This window comes from Salmo salar, chromosome ssa09 (genome assembly GCF_905237065.1).
Source record: "Salmo salar chromosome ssa09, Ssal_v3.1, whole genome shotgun sequence".
In the NCBI taxonomy this organism is placed as follows: Eukaryota; Metazoa; Chordata; class Actinopteri; order Salmoniformes; family Salmonidae; genus Salmo; species Salmo salar.
In genome coordinates, this window is record NC_059450.1 from 981,198 (window position 1) to 1,001,900 (window position 20,703).

Below are 20,703 nucleotides of genomic sequence, written 5' to 3' on the forward strand. Positions count from 1 at the left end.
ATTGGGCAGCCCTGCTCTAAATTATATCAGCTGTGTCGGTGAACCCCTCCCGCATCTGAACTGGCTTCATAGAGGGCACTTGGTCAGGTCAACAGGAAGTATTATTAAAGAGATGCTTTACATTGAAATAGAGATGCAGTAGTCCCAGAGTTAATGATCCAAGGTCAGTTTTGCATTTCACCTCCTGATTATTATGATGACTAACAATGTTAGAATAAAAACTAAAAACACAAGGCTTCAACATGCCATATCTCTCAATTTGTCTCTCGTCTGCAGATATGCTTTGATGTGAGAGAGGATGCCAACCCCCAGTCCCATCATCGCCACCTCACCCGCTTTTAAGATAACCTTTGGGCGACTAGAGACACTATTATGTAATTGTGATGAACTGAGAGAATATTTGGGTTGCACTGTGATTCGTTAATTATATGCTGCCTTCCCTGCTCCTATGTTCTTACCTCTTTCCCTTTCTGTCTTTTACACCTCTCGCGCCACCTCTTTTCCTCTCTTTTTATAATGCACAACAGATGTGCATTGAAGTACAGATTGAACTTGTATTTATAATATTACAGTTATAATATTTATAATGCATGTATTTATAACAGTTGGATAATGAACTTCTTTCAATAAAGCATTTCAGATTCTCTACTGGTTGAAATTAAACCTTTCATTTGATGAAATACTACGCCTGTCCTTTTCATCAGATCAATGCAGATGAAGGGCATTAGATATTGAGGTGAACCAGTTTTAGAGTATTTACATGATGCATAGGAAGTGTAGTGTACTGTTTTTTAAATTCGTTTCTGTACATATGAATTGCAAATCAGCCTTTAATTAGTTAAATCCTGTTTCTAGTCTATTAGTTACAACGATGTCCCAGGACCAAGATTGGTAAACACTGTTGAAGTGTATAATTGTAATACATACATGCAGACACAGCATCATTCAAAGACTGGAATTTGATACTCCTGGTATGACTGAAAAATAATCTCAAAGACCTGAACTGCGCCTTTATTTGCCAAGGTAGAGTACATGATCAGTGAATATATTAAATGTACAGGCAACAATGTGGGGATCTCATGCAGGGTAATAACTACATGTATATATGACTTGCATCCTTGGCACAAAGTTATATTATATTCTACTCAATCCATAGGTTTCATTAATGTCATTCAGACTGTTTTGAAGTTGATAGAACTGGCTATGATAGCTGAGGTTCATAGCTAGGTTCTGAACTAATATGTATACCAAACGTTTGGGTCCATACACAGATCGGCTAGATAGCTAGCTACACATCCAGAGGCATACAGGTGTATTCTTGTCAACTGTACATTTTTTGCATGATTCCTTAGGATGTTATAATCACTTACATTTGCTTCCATCCCAGTATTTGAAGAAAGTCTCCAGCCTTGGGTCACATAGTGTCACATTCGTCATGGGAACCACTCGATATGATTGGTCATCATCCAGCGGTCGCCGCTGGTGATTTGCATGAAGTTGGTAAAAGTTTATATTTTTCACCGACTCCCACGCCACCTTCGCACCGCCCAAAGGTCCCCCCGCCCTCTCCTTTTCTCACAGCTTTCCTTCCATTGAAATGAATGGGAAGTGGTGTTTCACCACGCGGCATCCTGTGCTAGTGTATCATGCCTGTGCTGCTCTCTCCTCCGCTGAGACTGACCATCAGATGCAGGCAACATCAGCCCAGTAAAATAAAAATAGAAAGCAAATTATTTAAAGGTATGCTCACTCAGCTGTGCCTCATAAGTAATAAAACAACGGATCTATTACCAGTGATTATATAGCCTACCTCAAATGTTTTAATCTAATTTAAAACAATGTCCCGAACAACAATGCATTAGCAGGGCAATTCGAGAAAAGCCAATATGAGGTGATAATGTATTGGGCCTATAACTTACTGCACAAACCTCCTTGCTACAGTACTGTTTTTAATTGGTTAATGTTGCATTGGCTTATGTTTTTTAAGTCATGTTAAAAAGAATCTGAGCAGTAAATCTCGACTTGCATTTTGACTCAGAAAGTGATCTTGACTCAGAAAAGGTTGGTGACCACTGTTTTAGAGTTTTCCCTGTTAACACTATCTCTTCAATGTGGCAATTGTGATCTAATTAATTCAATATTAGCCACTTTCAATGCAATATACCGAAACAAAACCAATTATGCAAGACATGTTGTTGTAGGCAGAACGCATCAGAGTAGGATTCTATTGCATTGACACGCACTACTCATCCTGGTCCGGCATAAACAATCAGAGCTGTAGTAGACCTATATGCAAATATACCATTGCCATATATGGATCTGTGCCATTTACTTTGAACTGGACTGTGTTTACAGCGTGGGCGGTCATGAGTGGATGCGCTTGTTTTGAGATCAAAGCGAAAGCTGCATGTAGCCACGTGTGCACATTTTGTTCATATCCTTTGTTAGTTAGTGAGTTATTAGCACAGTTATAGATCATTTGTAGTCAGCAATAGGGGAGTGATTGCTTCCTACAATAGCACAAAACGTGTACATTTCTAGACATCTTTGAAAAGCGAGTCAGGTAAAGAGCAGTGCTGTATTTTGAGACAGGCTTGAATAAGCCAAGTAGCCAATAGGCAGAGGGTAGTATAATTTGTCTGATTCTCTGTAATAATAGTATGTGAATAACAATGCATTTTATTTTGTAAAGTGGTTTCTTGCATCAAACAACACAAAATGTTCAGGCACCTCCTTGTCTGAAGGGCAAGTGGATAAACAGGTTAATGTCAAGCCCTGCATGGAACACCACACATTGCCTGCTACTGTAGACTGAATGATAGAACAGCTATTTCTTTGTTAAAATGTTATGGGGTGCACTTTCTCCATTGTTTTTGATGGTAGGCCACTCTGGTAAGCCTATATTATGATCAAATAGCCACTAGCCTACTTGACCACTGCTAAAATTGTAACTTAAAGTGGGTACAGCCTCAGTGTTCACAGTAAACATGCGCTGGAAGTTGCACCAAATGTTCACAATGTTCAAGTTTGCGCTTAGCAGACATGGAATTTGCTCAGTGCCAACATTTTTTTAAAGAAATTACATGAATAGAGCTGACGCGATTCTTCATCCTACATGTCAGAAAAGCATGTTTGTTCTTCGTAGTATATTTCTATATGAACGTTACACAATGTTGTGCCCTTTTGAATGCAGCCCAGGTATAACCAATGTTATGCATGCTCTGGATACTTTTCATCACTATAAAGCAAACGCCAGATGAATGACCAGTCCATTTCAGACATTAGCAGTGTGGGTACAGATAACTCTTGGTGAGATTACTTTTTCCTGGCTTTGGGAAAGCTTTCAATATGAATTACATGTTTTGTTCATGGATATGCCTAGTAAACAAGAGGCATGAGTCAAGGTGACAAGGTCAGTATGGTAGCTAAATCACAGGTTCTTTTAAGCCTTGGAGAGATCAAAAACAGCTGTAAATATCAAGAGTGGGCCTTAAGCCTTGGAGTAGTGATTACTTGCCTTTGGTAAACAGTGCACAATAGGGGAGCACACATTAGGGCTTTTCACACTACTGAGCCAAACCGAGCCAAACAAGCTGTACTGAGCTAGTCTGGTTACGATTCCATCGTAGTTACTGGAGCCGTGCTGAAAAGGACAATGTGAAAAGAAAATATTGAGTCAGCGCGGTACGGATTGGTTCGGCACTATAGTGTGAAAAGGGTATTGGAGAGAAAACAATTACAGTGCAATGGTCTGATTAGTACAAACCTCTTATTTACAGAACTAGTTTGAGGACTATACAGGAAGATAAGGGAGGCTCAGGAAGGACGTGACATCGGCAGCAGATATATAACAGTGTAATCCAAATATGTTTGAAATGTAGTTCAACTTCAGTCATTTGGGTCCCAAAATGATGCTTTTCAACAGGTGTAAATAATCATTGATTATTCATTTAAATAATTATTAATTAGTTTTTAAAAGGCTCTCTTTGAAATGCCAGTGTGAAACTTTATCATGTATTATAGTTTGCAGAGCATTAGTGAAGTAGTCATTATGACACCATTCAATACCTCAGGAAACCAGACAGTGACAGCAGAGAGTTAATATCTTCATATTCCCATGTAGCCTCACAGAATTCACATCTATTCAACCGCACACTTGGCCTAGTAACAAACTGCCTGGGGTAAACCTGATGTATTCATTATAAAATACACATCATATGAAAGAGTGTAATCATTGGAATATTGGTCATTTACTCTCTGTCAGCATCAGTTGTATGTGCATTCAGTGTAGATCAAATGCATATAGTAAAAATTAAAACTTCCATTACGCAGCCACTCTTACCCAAAGCAATTTGGCTGAAGTGCCTTGCTCAACAGATTTTTCACCTAATCAGCTTGGGGATTCAAACCAGCAACCTTTTGCTCACTGGCTCAACACTCTTAACCACCCACTTTCCAATGTGGAGTGCCATCTCTACCAGGCCAGAGAGGCTACCATTGATATGGCAAAGGGAATAAATTCAACTCCTAATTTTCTATTGGTTTCCTGAGGTGTGAAATATACAAAAAGGACAGACGGAACGATAAAAAACTAAACAATAGGTACTCCCTGTTGTATCATCCTTTTGTTGTGATGCTCTTCGTCCCCAACCCACCCACGACCCATCCCACCCACCAAAAAGCTAAACTCTGTAGTGAAGTCAACCCTAGGAACAGATCTAGAATCAGCCCTCCCCAAATCCTAACCCATTAATGGGGTAAATACAAAACTGATCCAAGATCAGCTTCTGGGGGCAACTTCATTGTAAGCTCATTGTACAGGGAAGCCTCTAGGAGTACAACCCTTCCCCTACCCTGATCCATAAAGAAACTGTCTGTCTGTTGCCCCAAAATGGTCGCCTCACACTACCCGCCACTGCATGACGCTCATGTCCTTGCCCCCAGTGGAAACCAGGCAACTATCGTCAAACAGGAATTTCACGTTGGTCACATGACTGCTGTGTCCACCATAAACATGACTGGGAGCCTGGAAGAAAAAGAAAATCAATAAAACTGCAATCAATGGCCTCACATCATCTTCACAGGCTCTTCTCATCTAAATATTCAATAGATTGTCAATCTTACCCGGAATTGAGAGCAGGGGAAAGAGAAAAGGTGGACTTTTCCGAAGTCGTCTCCTGTGACGAGCAGCCTTTTCTCATTGGATCTGGAGACGGCGTTGATGTCAGTCCCGTCGGAGCCGTCAGGCCATAACCCTGTTGATCAGGACCAGAGTTACAGTATCCATCTCATTATGTTATACCCTACACAAAATGTACAAAGTGAATGGTCATACAGTATGTAATCTTGGAAACCCAGAACAAAAATGTTGCGTACTGTAATTGCATCATATGCTCGATTAGGTTCTGGGGGGAGAAGTACTGACAAGACAAACAAAGTTTCCACCCCCATAAATTAATCTCTCAGTGTCACGACCGTCGTTTAAATAACTGGACCAAGGCGCAGCGTGAGTAGAGTTCCACATTTTATTGCTCGTGAAACTTAAAAAACAAAAACAAAGATATAACTATCGTGCAAACCGTAGCGCACATAAACACTCACACAAAACAAAACCCCACAACACAGGTGGGAAAAGGAACACACTAAGTATGATCCCCAATTAGAGGCAACGATTATCACCTGCCTCCAATTGGGAACCATACACATACACCAACATAGAAATATACTATCTAGAAACCCCCCTAGTCACACTCTGACCTATTACACCATAGAGAACCCTGAGGGCTCTCTATGGTCAGGGCGTGACACTCAGCCAAAGTATGGGTCAAATGGCCTCTTCCCTTCAGAAATTTGAAAGATGCGAAATAGTGATTAGTCCAAATGACCAGTGACAAAAAAAATCTGTGCACCGGGAAGTTCCTCATTAGTCGTCACATCCCACAGTCTGTTGACAGACGCTACCATCCTATGTTACATCCATCTGTCCACGAGACATTATACAGTATGTGTCCAGAAAATACATATCCAGCTGCATTGCTCACCAAAGACTTGGAAGCCCAGAGTGCAGTTAGATGTGGCCCAGGGGATGTCCCGTGTGGTCTCCACACTCACCACCTGTTTACACACTGATGGGATCCCTGGAACGACACACAGCGGATTGAAATGTGGAGGTGCTATCTGAACTTTTCCAATAAGAACACAGATTTTCATTTTCAGTTGCAAAACAGTTTTCTACAGTATGCTTTACTGAACATGACCATACTTACAATAGAGTATCTCATAGTCTCCTGAGTTGGACACCAGGTACTGAGAGTCCACTGACCAGTCCAGATGGGTGATGAAGCTGGAGTGGCCCTGAGAGACAGAAAGAGAGAGAGTGAGAGACAGAGAGAGATAGTATGCAGCTGTAGTACAAAGGCAAGAGAACCCTGCTGCAGCAGAACTTCACTAGATAAGACATTTTCTGAACATTATTTGTTCAAAACTTGAATACATTTAATTTTTGGAACATAAAAAGTATAACACATATGTGAAGAAACCCTGCAGTTTTCAAACAGTTAAAGAACCAGTGCAGTCAAAACAGTTATTTTATTGTGTTTTATACAGTACCAGTCAAAAGTTTGGACACACCTACTTATTCAAGTGCTCTTCTTAAATTTTTACTATTTTCTACATTGTAAAATAATAGTGAAGACATCAAAACTATGAAATAACACATATGTAATCATGTAGTAAACAAAAAAGTGTAAACTTTCTTTTTTAAAAGCCACAATGTCACGTCTTTTGTAGGTATTGGACCAAGGCGCAGCGGATTGAGTGCTCATAATTCACTTTATTTGAACACTAAAACAACAAGAAAACATACGAACGAACAGGATGCAGGCTAAACACAAAGCTACGCAACTACAACTACCCACAATACCCCATACAAAACAACCCCTATACATAGGACCTTCAATCAGAGGCAACGAGAAACAGCTCCCTCCAATTGAAGGTCAAATCAATAAACTGAACATAGACATAAACAACCTAGAACTAACATAGAATACACTAACCTAGAACCTAAACCTAAAACCCCGGTACACTCTAAACCAACACCCCTCTACATAAACACATAGCCCAATAAACCCCGAAACACTCTAAACAAATACCCCTTCTACATAAACACATAATATAACAAACCCCTAAACACTCTAAACAAATACCCCCCGCCACGTCCTGACCAAACTACAATAACAAATAAGCCCTTTAATGGTCAGGACGTGACACACAATTTGCGTTGATGACAGCTTTGCACACTCTTGGCATTCTCTCAACCAGCTTCACCTGGAATACTTTTACAACAGCCTTGAAGGATTTCCCACATATGCTGAGCACTTTTTGGCTGTTTTTCCTTCACTCTGCGGTCCAACTAATCCCAAACCATCTCAAATGGGTTGAGGTCGGGTGAATGTGGAGGCCAAGTCATCTGATGCAGCACTCCATCACTCTCCTTCTTGGTCAAATAGCCCTTACACAGCCTGGAGGTGTGTTGGGTCATTGTTATGTTGAAAAACAAATGATAGTCCCACTAAGCGCAAACCAGATGGGATGGCATATTGCTGCAGAATGCTGTGGTAGCCATGCTGGTTAAGTGTGCCTTGAATTCTAAATAAATCACAGACAGTGTCACCAGCAAAATACCCCCAGACCATCACACCTCCTCCTCCATACTTCATGGTGGGAACCACATATGCAGAGATCATCCGTTCACCTACTCTGTGTCTCACAAAGACACGGCGATTGGATCCAAAATGTTCCAATTTGGACTCATCAGACCAAAGGACAGATTTCCACCGGTCTAATGTCCATTGCTCATGTTTCTTGGCCCAAGCAAGTCTCTTCTTCTTATTGGTGTCCTTTAGTAGTGGTTTCTTTGCAGCAATTCGACCACACAGTCTCCTCTGAACAGTTGATGTCTTTTACTTGAACTCTGTGAAGCATTTGTGTGGGCTGCAATCTGAGGTGCAGTTAACTCTAATTAACTTATCCTCCGCAGCAGAGGTCACTCTGGGTTTTCCTTTCCTGTGGCGGCCCTCATGAGGGCCAGTTTCATCATAGCGCTTGATGGTTTTTGCGACTGCACTTGAAGAAACTTTCAAAGTTCTTGACATTTTCCGCATTGACTGACCTTCATGTCTTAAAGTAATGATGGACTGTCGTTTCACTTTGCTTATTTGAGCTGTTCTTGCCACAATATGGACTTGTACTTTTAGCAAATCGGGCTATCTTCTGTATAGCTCCCCTACCTTGTCACAACACAACTGATTGGCTCAAACACATTAAGAAGGAAAGAAATTCCACATACTGTATTAACTTTTAACAAGGCACATCTATTAATTGAAATGCATTCCAGGTGACTATCTCATGAAGCTGGTTGAGAGAATGCCAAGAGTATGCACAGCTGTCATCAAGGCAAAGGGTGGCTACTTTGAAGAATCTCAAATATAAAATATATTTTGATTTATTTAACTCTTGTTTTGTTACTACATGATTCCATATGTGTTATTTCATAGTTTTGATGTCTTCACTATTATTCTACAATGTAGAAAATAGTAAAAATAAATAAAAAACATGGAATGAGTAGGTGTGTCCAAACTTTTGACTGGTACTATATATATTTCCACACTATGAGGTAGGAATAATACTGTGAAATTGTGAAAATTATGATAATGCACTTTGAGTGTAAGAGCTGTTTGAAAAGACCCGCTGAAATGTCAACCTGTTTTGGTTGGGTGGTCTATTAAATGTGTTAATAGACAAATAAGAAAGAGAGTTCCAAACCTCTCTGCCAATAACAGCTACTTTGCAGTTTTTCCCCTCCCCACTCCCTGACAGTACTATAAAAAATATTATTTGAGAAATTGCTCCTTGCTAAGAAGCAATTTTTTTTGTTGACAATTTTTATTGAAAACAATCACAGTAAGGTACTTAATAGTTACCCAGAAATTATTTGATATTGAGATAAAAACAGCTGCATTGGGCCTTTAAAAGTCAACTACCCCTAAGCTTAGAACAAACTTCTCTGGTTTTAGACGGCCTATGTGGTATTGATTTAAGTCAAAAGTGTGAATAGGATAATTTTGGCCATAAAGACAGTCTTGTCCAAAACTGAGTGTTGTTAGTGAGTTCGTCATGATTTACTGCAGGGTTGGGTATGGATTACGGTTGTGCCCACTTGCCCAGTGCCCACTAACACGAGAGAAGCAGCTATGCTGATTGTGCTGTATCAGCTGAGCACGCTCTATCGCAGGTATCATCATCTAAAAGCAGTCGCAGACAGAATTTTTTCTGTAGGGGATGGTCGGGGGTAGCATAACTACAAATAATTTGTAGACTGCAAATTGACCGCAAGAAGCCCAAACAGATATAATGTTTGACTAAACATAATCATTTCAAACCTTGCTTACATTTGTGTATGATCACATGTAGTGTCTCTCTATTATGTGGGGGAATACTTGGGAGCAGATTTCTTAAATAAAAATCACTTGGAGTTGGCTTCCTGGTGTTTTTACAGTCTTTTAAGAAATAAAACCACCAGCTGGCCAAATTCAGCCCATGGGCCACCAATAGGGGAGTCCTGCTGTCACGACACCGACGGATGGTGGCGCCCCTCCTCGGCCGGGCGGACCTCGGCGGTCGTCGTCGCCGGCCTACTAGCTACCATCGATCCCTTTTTGTTTCACTTTCTGTTGGTTAGGTCTAAGTAGGCACGCACCTGTTTTGGGTTAGTCATTAGTAGGGGGGGTTATTTAGTTTAGCGTAGATTGTCTGTGTTTGTGCGTGATTGTGTTTCCTGTCCGGTTCATGTGCTATAGGAACATATGTTGGTTTTCCTCTGCCTGTGGTTGATTTCATTGTGTACACCACCGCAGAATAATTTAAGGGCTGCGTCCCTATATATTTTTTGGCGACCACCTCCAGTTTTTCTTGAATAAAGAAGTGTGGTCAAGAACTCTCTGTCTCCTGCGCCTGACTCTACCTCTCCTGTTTTTCCGAGCCAGCCCGTGACAGAAATCACGCACCAAAACTTGATGGAGTCAGCAGGAGCTTCAGCGCCAACCCTGTCCATGGAGGAAAGAGTTGACCAACACTCCACCCTGCTCCACCGTCTGGGGAACGCCATGGATCAGGTGTTGGCGCGCATGGAGAGCTGGGACCGAAGCGCTCTCGGCCCCCTGAACGCGGCAGGTCAACAGCCTGCGCCCCCATCAGCACCCAGTACCAGTGGGGTGAAACTCGCTCCCCCCAGGGAGTACGATGGGACGGCCGCTGGGTGTAAGGGCTTCTTATTCCAGTTGGAGTTATACCTGGCGACCATTCGTCCCTCTCCCTCGGGGGAGGAGAGCGTCAGCGTCCTCGTCTCCTGTCTCACGGGTAAGGCCCTGGAATGGGAAAACGCCGTGTGGGACAGTCCGGACTCAGCCAGGGACAACTACCCAGAGTTCACCCGCCGCTTTCGGGGGGAGAGCGGCGGGTGAGCGGCTGTTTCACCTGAGGCAGGAGACGAGGAGCGCGCAGGATTTTTCTCTCGAGTTCCGGACCCTGGCCGCGGGAGCAGGGTGGAATGAGAGGGCCCTTATAGATCACTACCGTTGTAGTTTGAGGGAGGACGTCCGCCGGGAATTAGCCTGTCGGGACACGACCAGCACACTGGACCAACTGGTGGATCTGTCCATCCGACTGGACAATCTGCTGGCCGCCCGCGGACGTCCGACCCGGGCCCTGCTCATTCCACCCTCCAGCCCTCCTGCTCCCACGCCTATGGAGATAGGGGGGGCAGCAGCCAGGAAGACCGGAGGGGGAGTTCGCTCCTGCACCTCATGTGGTCGCAGAGGGCACACTGTGGACCGGTGCTGGAGAGACTCACCTGGGAGTCCAGAAGGCAGGCAGAGCGCTCCTTTGACACCTCAGGTGAGTCAGCACCAGCCTCACCCAGAGCCCCCTGTCCGTCACATGTATGTGTCAGTGTCTTTTCCTTGTTTCTCCCCTCACTCCTGGTTTAAGGCGCTAGTCGATTCAGGCGCGGCGGGGAGTTTTATGGACCGTGGGGTCGCGGCTAAGTTAGGGATTCCCCTGGTCCAGTTGGACCAACCCTTCCCCGTGCACGCCCTAGACAGTCGACCACTAGGGTCAGGGCTGGTCAGGGAGGTCACTGTGCCACTGGTCATGGTAATGCGGGGGGGTCATGAGGAGCGGATTAGTCTTTTCCTCATCGATTCCCCAGCGTTTCCAGTGGTTCTAGGGATTCCCTGGCTAGCCACTCACAACCCTAAGATTTCGTGGGGACAGAGGGCTCTTAAGGGGTGGTCAAATGAGTGCTCGGGCAGGTGCATAGGAGTTTCCATCGGTGCGACTATGGTGGAGAGTCCAGACCAAGTCTCCACCGTGCACATTCCCTCAGAGTATGCCGATTTGGCCATCGCCTTCAGTAAAACGAAGGCGACCCAATTACCACCTCATCGACGAGGAGACTGTGCGATAAACCTCCAGGTGGGCGCTGCACTTCCTCGTAGTCACGTTTATCCCCTGTCTCAGCAGGAAACAGCGGCTATGGAAACATACGTCACTGAGTCTTTGAGGCAGGGATACATTCGGCCATCTAACTCACCCGTCTCCTCGAGCTTCTTTTTTGTGAAGAAGAAGGAGGGAGGTCTGCGCCCGTGCGTTCACTATAGAGGTCTAAATGCCATCACAGTGGGTTTCAGTTACCCACTACCTCTCATCGCCTCGGCGATGGAGTCATTTCACGGGGCGCGCTTCTTCACGAAATTGGATCTCAGGAGTGCATATAATCTGGTGCGTATCCGAGGAGGGGACGAGTGGAAAACTGCATTTAGTACCACATCTGACCATTATGAGTACCTCGTCATGCAGGATGGGTTAAAGAATGCTCCCGCAGTCTTCCAATCCTTTGTGGACGAGATTCTCCGGGACCTGCTCGGTCAGGGTGTAGTGGTGTACATCGATGACATTCTGGTCTACTCCGCTACACGCGCCGAGCATGTGTCTCTGGTGCGTAAAGTGCTTGGGCGACTGGTGGAGCATGACCTATACGTCAAGGCTGAGAAATGTGAGTTTTCCAAACCAGCCGTCTCTTTCTTGGGGTATCGCATTTCCTCATCAGGGGTAGTGATGGAATGTGACCGCATCTCAGCCGTGCGTAATTGGCCGACTCCCACCACGGTGAAGGAGGTGCAGCGGTTTTTGGGATTTGCCAATTACTACCGGAGGTTTATCCGGGGCTTTGGGCAGGTGGCGGCTCCCATTACCTCACTGATGAAGGGGGGCCCGGTGCGGTTGCGGTGGTCCGCGGAGGCGGACAGGGCCTTTAGTCGTCTGAAGGTTTTGTTCCCCGACGCTCCGGTGCTAGCGCACCCGGACCCCTCTTTGCCCTTCATAGTGGAGGTGGACGCATCCGAGGCTGGGGTAGGAGCCGTGCTGTCCCAGCGCTCGGGCGCCCCCCCCCAAGCTCCGCCCCTGCGCCTTCTTCTCGAGGAAGTTGAGTCCAGCGGAGCGTAACTATGATGTGGGGGACAGGGAGCTGTTGGCTGTGGTCAGAGCCCTGAAGGTGTGGAGACATTGGCTTGAGGGGGCGCGTCACCCTTTTCTCATCTGGACTGACCACCGCAATCTGGAGTACATCCGGGCGGCGAGGAGACTGAACCCGCGTCAAGCCAGGTGGGCGATGTTCTTTACGAGATTTCAGTTTAACATCTCGTATATCCCAGGTTCCCGGAACACTAAGGCCGACGCACTGTCTCGTCTCCATGACGCCGAGGAACGGTCCACCGATCCCACGCCCATACTTCCAGCCTCCTGCCTGGTGGCACCGGTGGTCTGGGAGGTGGACGCAGACATCGAGCGGGCGTTACGGACGGAGCCTACTCCTCTGCAGTGTCCAGTGGGTCGTAAGTACGTTCCGCTCGGTGTTCGCGATCGTCTGATTTGGTGGGCTCACACGCTTCCCTCCTCTGGTCACCCAGGGGTTGAGCGGACAGTGTGTGGTCTTAGTGGGAAATACTGGTGGCCCACCTTGGTGAGGGACATGAGGCACTATGTCTCCTCCTGTTCGGTGTGCGCTCAGAGTAAGGCTCCCAGGCACCTGCCTAGAGGGAAATTACAGCCCCTCCCAGTTCCACAACGACCATGGTCCCACCTGGCGGTGGATTTCCTGACCGATCTCCCGCCGTCTCAGGGCAACACTACGATCTTGGTCGTTGTGGACCGGTTCTCTAAGTCCTGCCGTCTGCTTCCGTTACCCGGTCTTCCTACGGCCCTGCAGAACACGGAAGCCTTATTCACCCACGTCTTCCGGCACTACGGGGTGCCCGAGGATATCGTCTCAGATCGAGGCCCCCAGTTCACGTCCCGAGTGTGGCGGGAGTTTATGGAGCGACTGGGGGTTTCGGTCAGTTTGACCTCGGGGTTTCACCCCGAAAGTAATGGGCAGGTAGAAAGGGTAAACCAGGAGGTGGGCAGGTTTCTGCGGTCCTACTGCCAGGACCAGCCAGGGGAGTGGGCAAGGTTCGTGCCATGGGCCGAAATGGCTCAGAACTCTTTGCGCCACTCCTCCACCAACATGTCACCATTCCAATGTGTGTTGGGTTATCAGCCGGTCCTGGGGCCATGGCATCAGAGCCAGACAGAGGCCCCTGCGGTGGAGGAATGGGTTCAGCGCTCAAGGGAGACCTGGGACGCTGGGCAGGAATCCCTGGAACGAGCCAGGGAGCGACAAAAAGCGAGCGCTGACCGGCACCGCAGCGAGGCCCCCGTGTTCACCCCAGGGGAGAGAGTCTGGCTCTCAACCCGGAACCTGCCCCTCCGCCTGCCCTGCCGGAAGCTGGGTCCGCGGTTTGTGGGGCCATTTAAAGTCCTGAGGAGAATAAACGAGGTGTGTTACAGATTACAACTTCCTTCTTATTATCGTATTAACCCCTCGTTTCATGTGTCTCTCCTCAGGCCGGTGGTAGCTGGTCCGCTGCAGGAAAATGAGGTACGGGAGGTCCCTCCACCCCCCCTGGACATCGGGGGGCCCCCGGCGTACACAGTCCGGTCCATCTTGGACTCCAGACGCCGGGCGAGGGGCCTGCAGTACCTCGTGGACTGGGAGGGGTACGGTCCGGAGGAGAGGTGCTGGGTACCGGTGGAGGACATACTGGACCCAGCGCTCATCCGGGAGTTCCACAGCCTCCATCCGGATCGCCCTGCGCCTCGCCCTCCGGGGCATCCTCGAGGCCGGCGTCGGCGCGCTGCGGGAGCCGCACGTCGGGGGGGAGTACTGTCACGACACCGACGGATGGTGGCGCCCCTCCTCGGCCGGGCGGAGCTCGGCGGTCGTCGTCGCCGGCCTACTAGCTATCATCGATCCCTTTTTGTTTCACTTTCTGTTGGTTAGGTCTAGGTAGACACGCACCTGTTTTGGGTTAGTCATTAGTAGGGGGGGGTTATTTAGTTTAGCGTAGATTGTCTGTGTTTGTGCGTGATTGTGTTTCCTGTCCGGTTCATGTGCTATAGGAACGTATGTTGGTTTTCCTCTGCCTGTGGTTGATTTCATTGTGTACACCATCGCAGAATAATTTAAGGGCTGCGTCCCTATATATTTTTTGGCGACCACCTCCAGTTTTTCTTGAATAAAGAAGTGTGGTCAAGAACTCTCTGTCTCCTGCGCCTGACTCTACCTCTCCTGTTTTTCCGAGCCAGCCCGTGACACCTGCTCTATCCAATCATAGCAGCCAGATCCTCCAGACAGTGCGACAATATGCATGTGTGTGTTTTGTGTGTGTGAGCGTATGTAGTGTGTTTGTGTGAGTGTATGTGTGCGTTAAAGTGTAGTATGTGTGAGTGTGTGGGTAGAGTCCAGTGAGTGTGCATAGAGCTCATGCAAGAAGGTCAGTGCAAAAAATAATGGCAATGCAAATAGTCCGGATAGCCATTTGATTAACTGTTCAGCAGTCTTATGACTTGGGGGTAGAAGCTGTTCAGGAGCCTTTTGGTCCCAGACTTGGCGCTCCGGCACCGCTTGAAGTGCGGTAGCAGAGAGAGCAGTCTACTTGGCTGGCTGGAGTCTTTGACAATTTTAAGGGTCTTTCTCTGATAGCGCCTGGTAAAGAGGTCCTGGATGACAGGGAGCTCAGCCCCAGTGATATAGTGGGCCGTACACACTACCCTCTGTGGCGCTTGAAGTCAGATGCCAAGCAGTTGCTATACCAAGTGGTGATGCAGCCAATTAAGATGCTCTAAATGGTGCAGCTGTAGAACTTTTTGAAGATCTGAGGGGAAATGCAAATCTTTTCAGCCTCCTGAGGGGAAAGAGGCGTTGTCGTGCCCTTTTTACGATTGTGTTTGGACCATGATGGGTCCTTAGTGATGTAGACACCGAGAAACTTGAAGCTCTCAACCCGCTCCACCAAAACTCCCGTCGATATGAATGGGGGCGTGCTTTCATGCTCTGAGTACATGTCCTGGCAATCCGTCTGGCCCTTTGGCCTTGTGAATGTTAACCTGTTTAACCTCTTATGGCTAGGGGGCAGTATTTTCACGGCTGGATAAAAAACGTACCCGATTTAATCTGGTTACTAATCCTACCCAGTAACTAGAATATGCATATACTTATTATATATGGATAGAAAACACCCTAAAGTTTCTAAAACTGTTTGAATGGTGTCTGTGAGTATAACAGAACTCAAATGGCAGGTCAAAACCTGAGAGATTCCTTTACAGGAAGTGGCCTGTCTGACCATTTCTGGAACTTCTTTGCCATCTCTATCTTTTACTAAGGATCTCTGCTCTAACGTGACACTTCCTACGTCGTCCATAGGCGCTCAGAGCCCGGGGAAAAACCTGAATGTCGTCATCCCAGCCCCAGGCTGAAACACATTATCGCCTTTCTCAAGTGGCCGATCAAGGTACTCTGGGCTTAGGCGCGTGACCTGACCGCCCCCGTCTTTGTGATTTTTTCCTCTGTTTGCCGAAAAGGAGATTCCCGGTCGGAATATTATCGCTTTTCTACGAGAAAAATGGCATAAAAATTGATTTTAAACAGCGGTTGACATGCTTCGAAGTACGGTAATGGAATATTTAGAATTTTTTTGTCACGAATTGCGCCATGCGCGCGACCCTTCTTTACCATTTCGGATAGCTCTGGAACGCACGAACAAAACGTCGCTATTCGGATATAACGATGGATTATTTTGGACCAAACCAACATTTGTTATTGAAGTAGCAGTCCTGGGAGTGCATTATGACGAAGACAACAAAGGTAATGAAACTTTTGTAATAGTAAATCGGAGTTTGATCAGGGCTAAACTTGGTCGGTGTCTAAATGGCTAGCCGTGATGGCTGGGCTATCTACTGAGAATATTGAAAAATGTGCTTTCACCGAAAAGCTATTTTAAAATCGGACATATCGAGTGCATAGAGGAGTTCTGTATCTATAATTCTTAAAATAATTGTTATGCTTTTTGTGAACGTTTATCGTGAGTAATTTAGTAAATTATTAGTGATTTCGCCGGAAGTTTGCGGGGGGTATGCTAGTTCTGAACGTCACATGCTAATGTAAAAAGCTGGTTTTTGATATAAATATGAACTTGATTGAACAAAACATGCATGTATTGTATAACATAATGTCCTAGGGTTGTCATCTGATGAAGATCATCAAAGGTTAGTGCTGCATTTAGCTGTCTTCTGGGTTTTTGTGACATTATATGCTAGCTTGAAAAATGGGTGTCTGATTATTTCTGGCTGGGTACTCTGCTGACATAATCTAATGTTTTGCTTTCGTTGTAAAGCCTTTTTGAAATCGGACAGTGTGGTTAGATTAACGAGAGTCTTGTCTTTAAAATGGTGTAAAATAGTCATATGTTTGAGAAATTGAAGTAATAGCATTTCAAAGGTTTTGAAAATCGCGCCACAGGATTCAACTGGCTGTTACGTAGGTGGGACGAATTCGTCCCGCCTGCCCCAGGTAGGTTAAATAATTGTTATATATTTTGTCAACGTATTTTTGTAAATTGATGTGCACATTCACCGGGCGTTTTGGTGGGAATACATTTTCTGAACATCACGCGCCAATGTAAAATGCTGTTTTTGGATATAAATATGAACTTTATCGAACAAAACATACATGTATTGTGTAACATAATGTCCTAGGAGTGTCATCTGATGAAGATCGTCAAAGGTTAGTGCTTCATTTAGCTGTGTTTTGGGTTTTATTGACACATGTCCTTGCTTGGAAAATGGCTGTGTTATTATTTTTGTCTATGTACTCTCCTAACATAATCTAATGTTTTGCTTTCGCTGTAAAGCCTTTTTGAAATCAGACAATGTGGTTACATCAAGGAGAAGTGTATCTTTAAAAAGGTGTAAAATAGTTGTGTTTGAGAAAGTTGAATTATGACATTTTGTTGTTTTTGAATTTGCCGCCCTGATATTTCACTGGCTGTGTCCCGCAGGTGGGACGCTACCTAGCCCATAGAAGTTAACCTCTCTTGGGTAGGGGGCAGTATTTTCACGTCGGGATAAAAAACGTACCCGATTTAATCTGGTTATTACTCCTGCCCAGAAACTAGAATATGCATATAATTTTCTGATTTGGATGGAAAACACCCTAAAGTTTCTAAAACTGTTTGAATGTTGTCTGTGAGTATAACAGAACTCATATGGCAGGCCAAAACCTGAGAAGATTCTATACAGGAAGCGCCCTCTCTGACCATTGCTTGCCCTTCTATAGCCTCTTTATCGAAAACAGAGGATCTCTGCTGTAATGTGACATTTTCTAAGGCTCCCATAGGCTCTCAGAAGGCGCCAGAATGGGGAATGATGACTCTGCAGTCCCTGGCTGAAAAACAGTAGCGCATTTGGATAGTGGTCGATCTGAGAACATTGAAACGGGTGCGCGCGTGCACGTGAAGAGTCCATTTTACATTTTCAGTGTTTGAACGAAAACGTCTCCCGGTCGGAATATTATCGCTATTTTACGAGAAAAATCGCATAAAAATTTATTTTAAACAGCGTTTGACATGCTTCGAAGTACGGTAATGGAATATTTTGAATTTTATTGTCACGACATGCGTCCGCGCGTCACCGTTCGGATAGGGACCTGAACGCACGGACAAAACAGAAGATATTTGAACATAACTATGGATTATTTTGAACCAAAACAACATTTGTGGTTGAAGTAGAAGTCCTGGGAGTGCATTCTGACAAAGAACAGCAAAGGTAATCCAATTTTTCTTATAGTAATTCTGAGTTTAGTGAACGCCAAACTTGGTGGGTGTCAAATTAGCTAGCCCGTGATGGCGAGCTATATACTCAGAATATTGCAAAATGTGCTTTTGCCGAAAAGCTATTTTAAAATCTGACACCGCGATTGCATAAAGGAGTTCTGTATCTATAATTCTTAAAATAATTGTTATGTTTTTTGTGAACGTTTATCGTGAGTAATTTAGTAAATTCACCGGAAGTTTTCGGTATGTTTGCTAGTTCTGAACGTCACATGCTAATGTAAAAAGCTGTTTTTTTATATAAATATGAACTTGATTGAACAAAACATGCATGTATTGTATAACATAATGTCCTAGGAGTGTAATCTGATGAAGATCATCAACGGTTAGTGCTGCATTTAGCTGTGGTTTTGGTTTTTGTGACATTATATGCTAGCTTGAAAAATGGGTGTGTGATTATTTCTGGCTGGGTACTCTCCTGACATAATCTAATGTTTTGCTTTCGTTGTAAAGCATTTTTGAAATCGGACAATGTGGTTAGATTAACGAGAGTCTTGTCTTTAAAATGGTGTAAAATAGTCATATGTTTGAGAAGTTGAAGTTATAGCATTTTTAAGGTTTTTGAATATCGCGCCACTCGATTCCACCCACATACCCGAGAGAGGTTAACAAGAAATTTGTGGCGTGGTTGAAAAATGAGTTTTAATGACTCAACCTAAGTGTATGTAAACTTCCCACTTCAACTGTATATTTTCCATGTCGCTGTTCAGCCACAACTCAGAGAAACATAGGACACACATAGGATATTACAGTTCTTCAGATCACATTGATAGGATAGTCTCAAACGGAGCTCTTCCAGTTTATTCTCCAGTGATTGCACTTTCGCCAATAGAACGGAGGGCAGAGGCGGTTTATCCACTCGCCAATGTAGTCTAAACGGCACTGAAGCACACACGTAGCCACTCAGTGACTTGATAAGCTGATTGTGGCCTGGCTGCTCAATGTGCCTGCCAGCTACTACTTGCTAGCTTCATTGAAAAACACAGAGTTGGAACTTAGTGATTTCGGGCACTGATAAACAGCGTGAAGTTTGTGCTTTATTCACGATAGTTTGACAGCTTGCAGACGATGAAGTTGTAGGCATGTTATTGTTCTTAGAAATCAGTCCAGAGCACGCAGTCAGACTTTGCCGACTCGATAGACTGTATGCAGTGCACATTTTTTTACTTGAGAAATACTGCACCAAACACCTAAGCTAGATGTAAAATTGCACTACTCCTCTGAAAAAACGTTTTAAATTAATTACAGATTTATTGATTTGTCTTACATTAATTCTGGCTATTTTAAAGAAATTACTATTTTGAGGATGTGGCTATGTTGTTGCTACAGTAACTCTGGAGGGACAAACAACAGTGCCTGCCAGGGTACGATATGCGAACATATCACACTCACATCAAACCACACCCCAAGACGACTTGTTTGGCTTCAGTCATGGACACTAGCTTTTCTTAATGAGCAATCTTCAAAACAATGCCAAATCAGGAGGTGCAGTCGCCCTTTAAGACCTTTCAAACAGTGAACCATTCTAAGGTCCTGTGGGACCCTAAATTAAAACCTAATGGAATTTTTGGAGGGCACCTGAACATCAGAAGTCTTACACCATAACGTGGCCAATTCGAGCAACTTCTGGTAGATTCCAATCTGAATTTTCTTTTTCTTTCTGAAAACACAATCTACAACTTCTGCTAGTATTTATACAATGCCAGGATTTAGTGAATTAAGACAGATATAGCTCAATCATTCTATTTCTATGGCAGCACATGCAATCAAGAGTGAAGGAAAGGAGAAAATGTACGTCCCCCTATATTGACATCAGGTAAGCAGAGAGGAAGTAGGTCTACAACAGACCCAGGTTTGGAAAGTCAGTTTAAAAATACGATCCTTTAGATATATTTTGTCTAAAATTCCCTTTGTCTTAATGACCAACCTTCCTTTCCACTGGCACAGTAAGTTCAAATGGAATTGTATTTAACTTCTGGCTTCCTGCAGACTGGCACAGTAAGTTGAAATGGAATTGTATTTAACTTCTGGTTTCCCGCAGACTGTTTTTGTGCAACCGAATACAATTTAAAGCAACACTAGTGTATGTAAATACATTGATGTTGCTAAGAGCAGCTGCTCTAAATACAATTTGATAACTAGGCTATCAGATCATAATTTAACTCTGATTGCAAGAAAGCTTTCAAAACAGAGATTCAATTTAAACCCCTCAAGAAGGCAAACCTCTGTCTACTGTATACCAAAAAGAGACTTGGTCCATTTTCAAAATGACTTAAAGAGAATCAAGTGGGATGAAGTCTTGACATCCAAGGACCTAGAAAATAATTGATATAAAATAACGCTCACTAATTTGAAAACATATTATACTAAGACAATTACA

General features: G+C 44.6%; 1 protein-coding gene across 6 annotated transcripts in view; it reads right to left on the reverse strand.

The window, feature by feature from the left end:
- Positions 1–1,931: 1,931 nt before the first annotated feature.
- Positions 1,932–20,703, reverse strand: part of LOC106610626 (echinoderm microtubule-associated protein-like 1) — a 111,578-nt gene continuing 92,806 nt past the window's right edge. For all 6 annotated transcript variants that reach the window (XM_014210048.2, XM_014210044.2, XM_014210043.2 and 3 more), the window contains 4 exons: positions 6,267–6,354; positions 6,042–6,137; positions 5,125–5,255; positions 1,932–5,026 (listed from right to left, as the gene is read on the reverse strand). In XM_014210048.2, the coding sequence (XP_014065523.1) occupies positions 4,901–5,026; positions 5,125–5,255; positions 6,042–6,137; positions 6,267–6,354 (441 nt within the window). In that variant the 3' untranslated portion in view covers positions 1,932–4,900. The remainder of the gene's footprint in view (positions 5,027–5,124; positions 5,256–6,041; positions 6,138–6,266; positions 6,355–20,703) is intronic.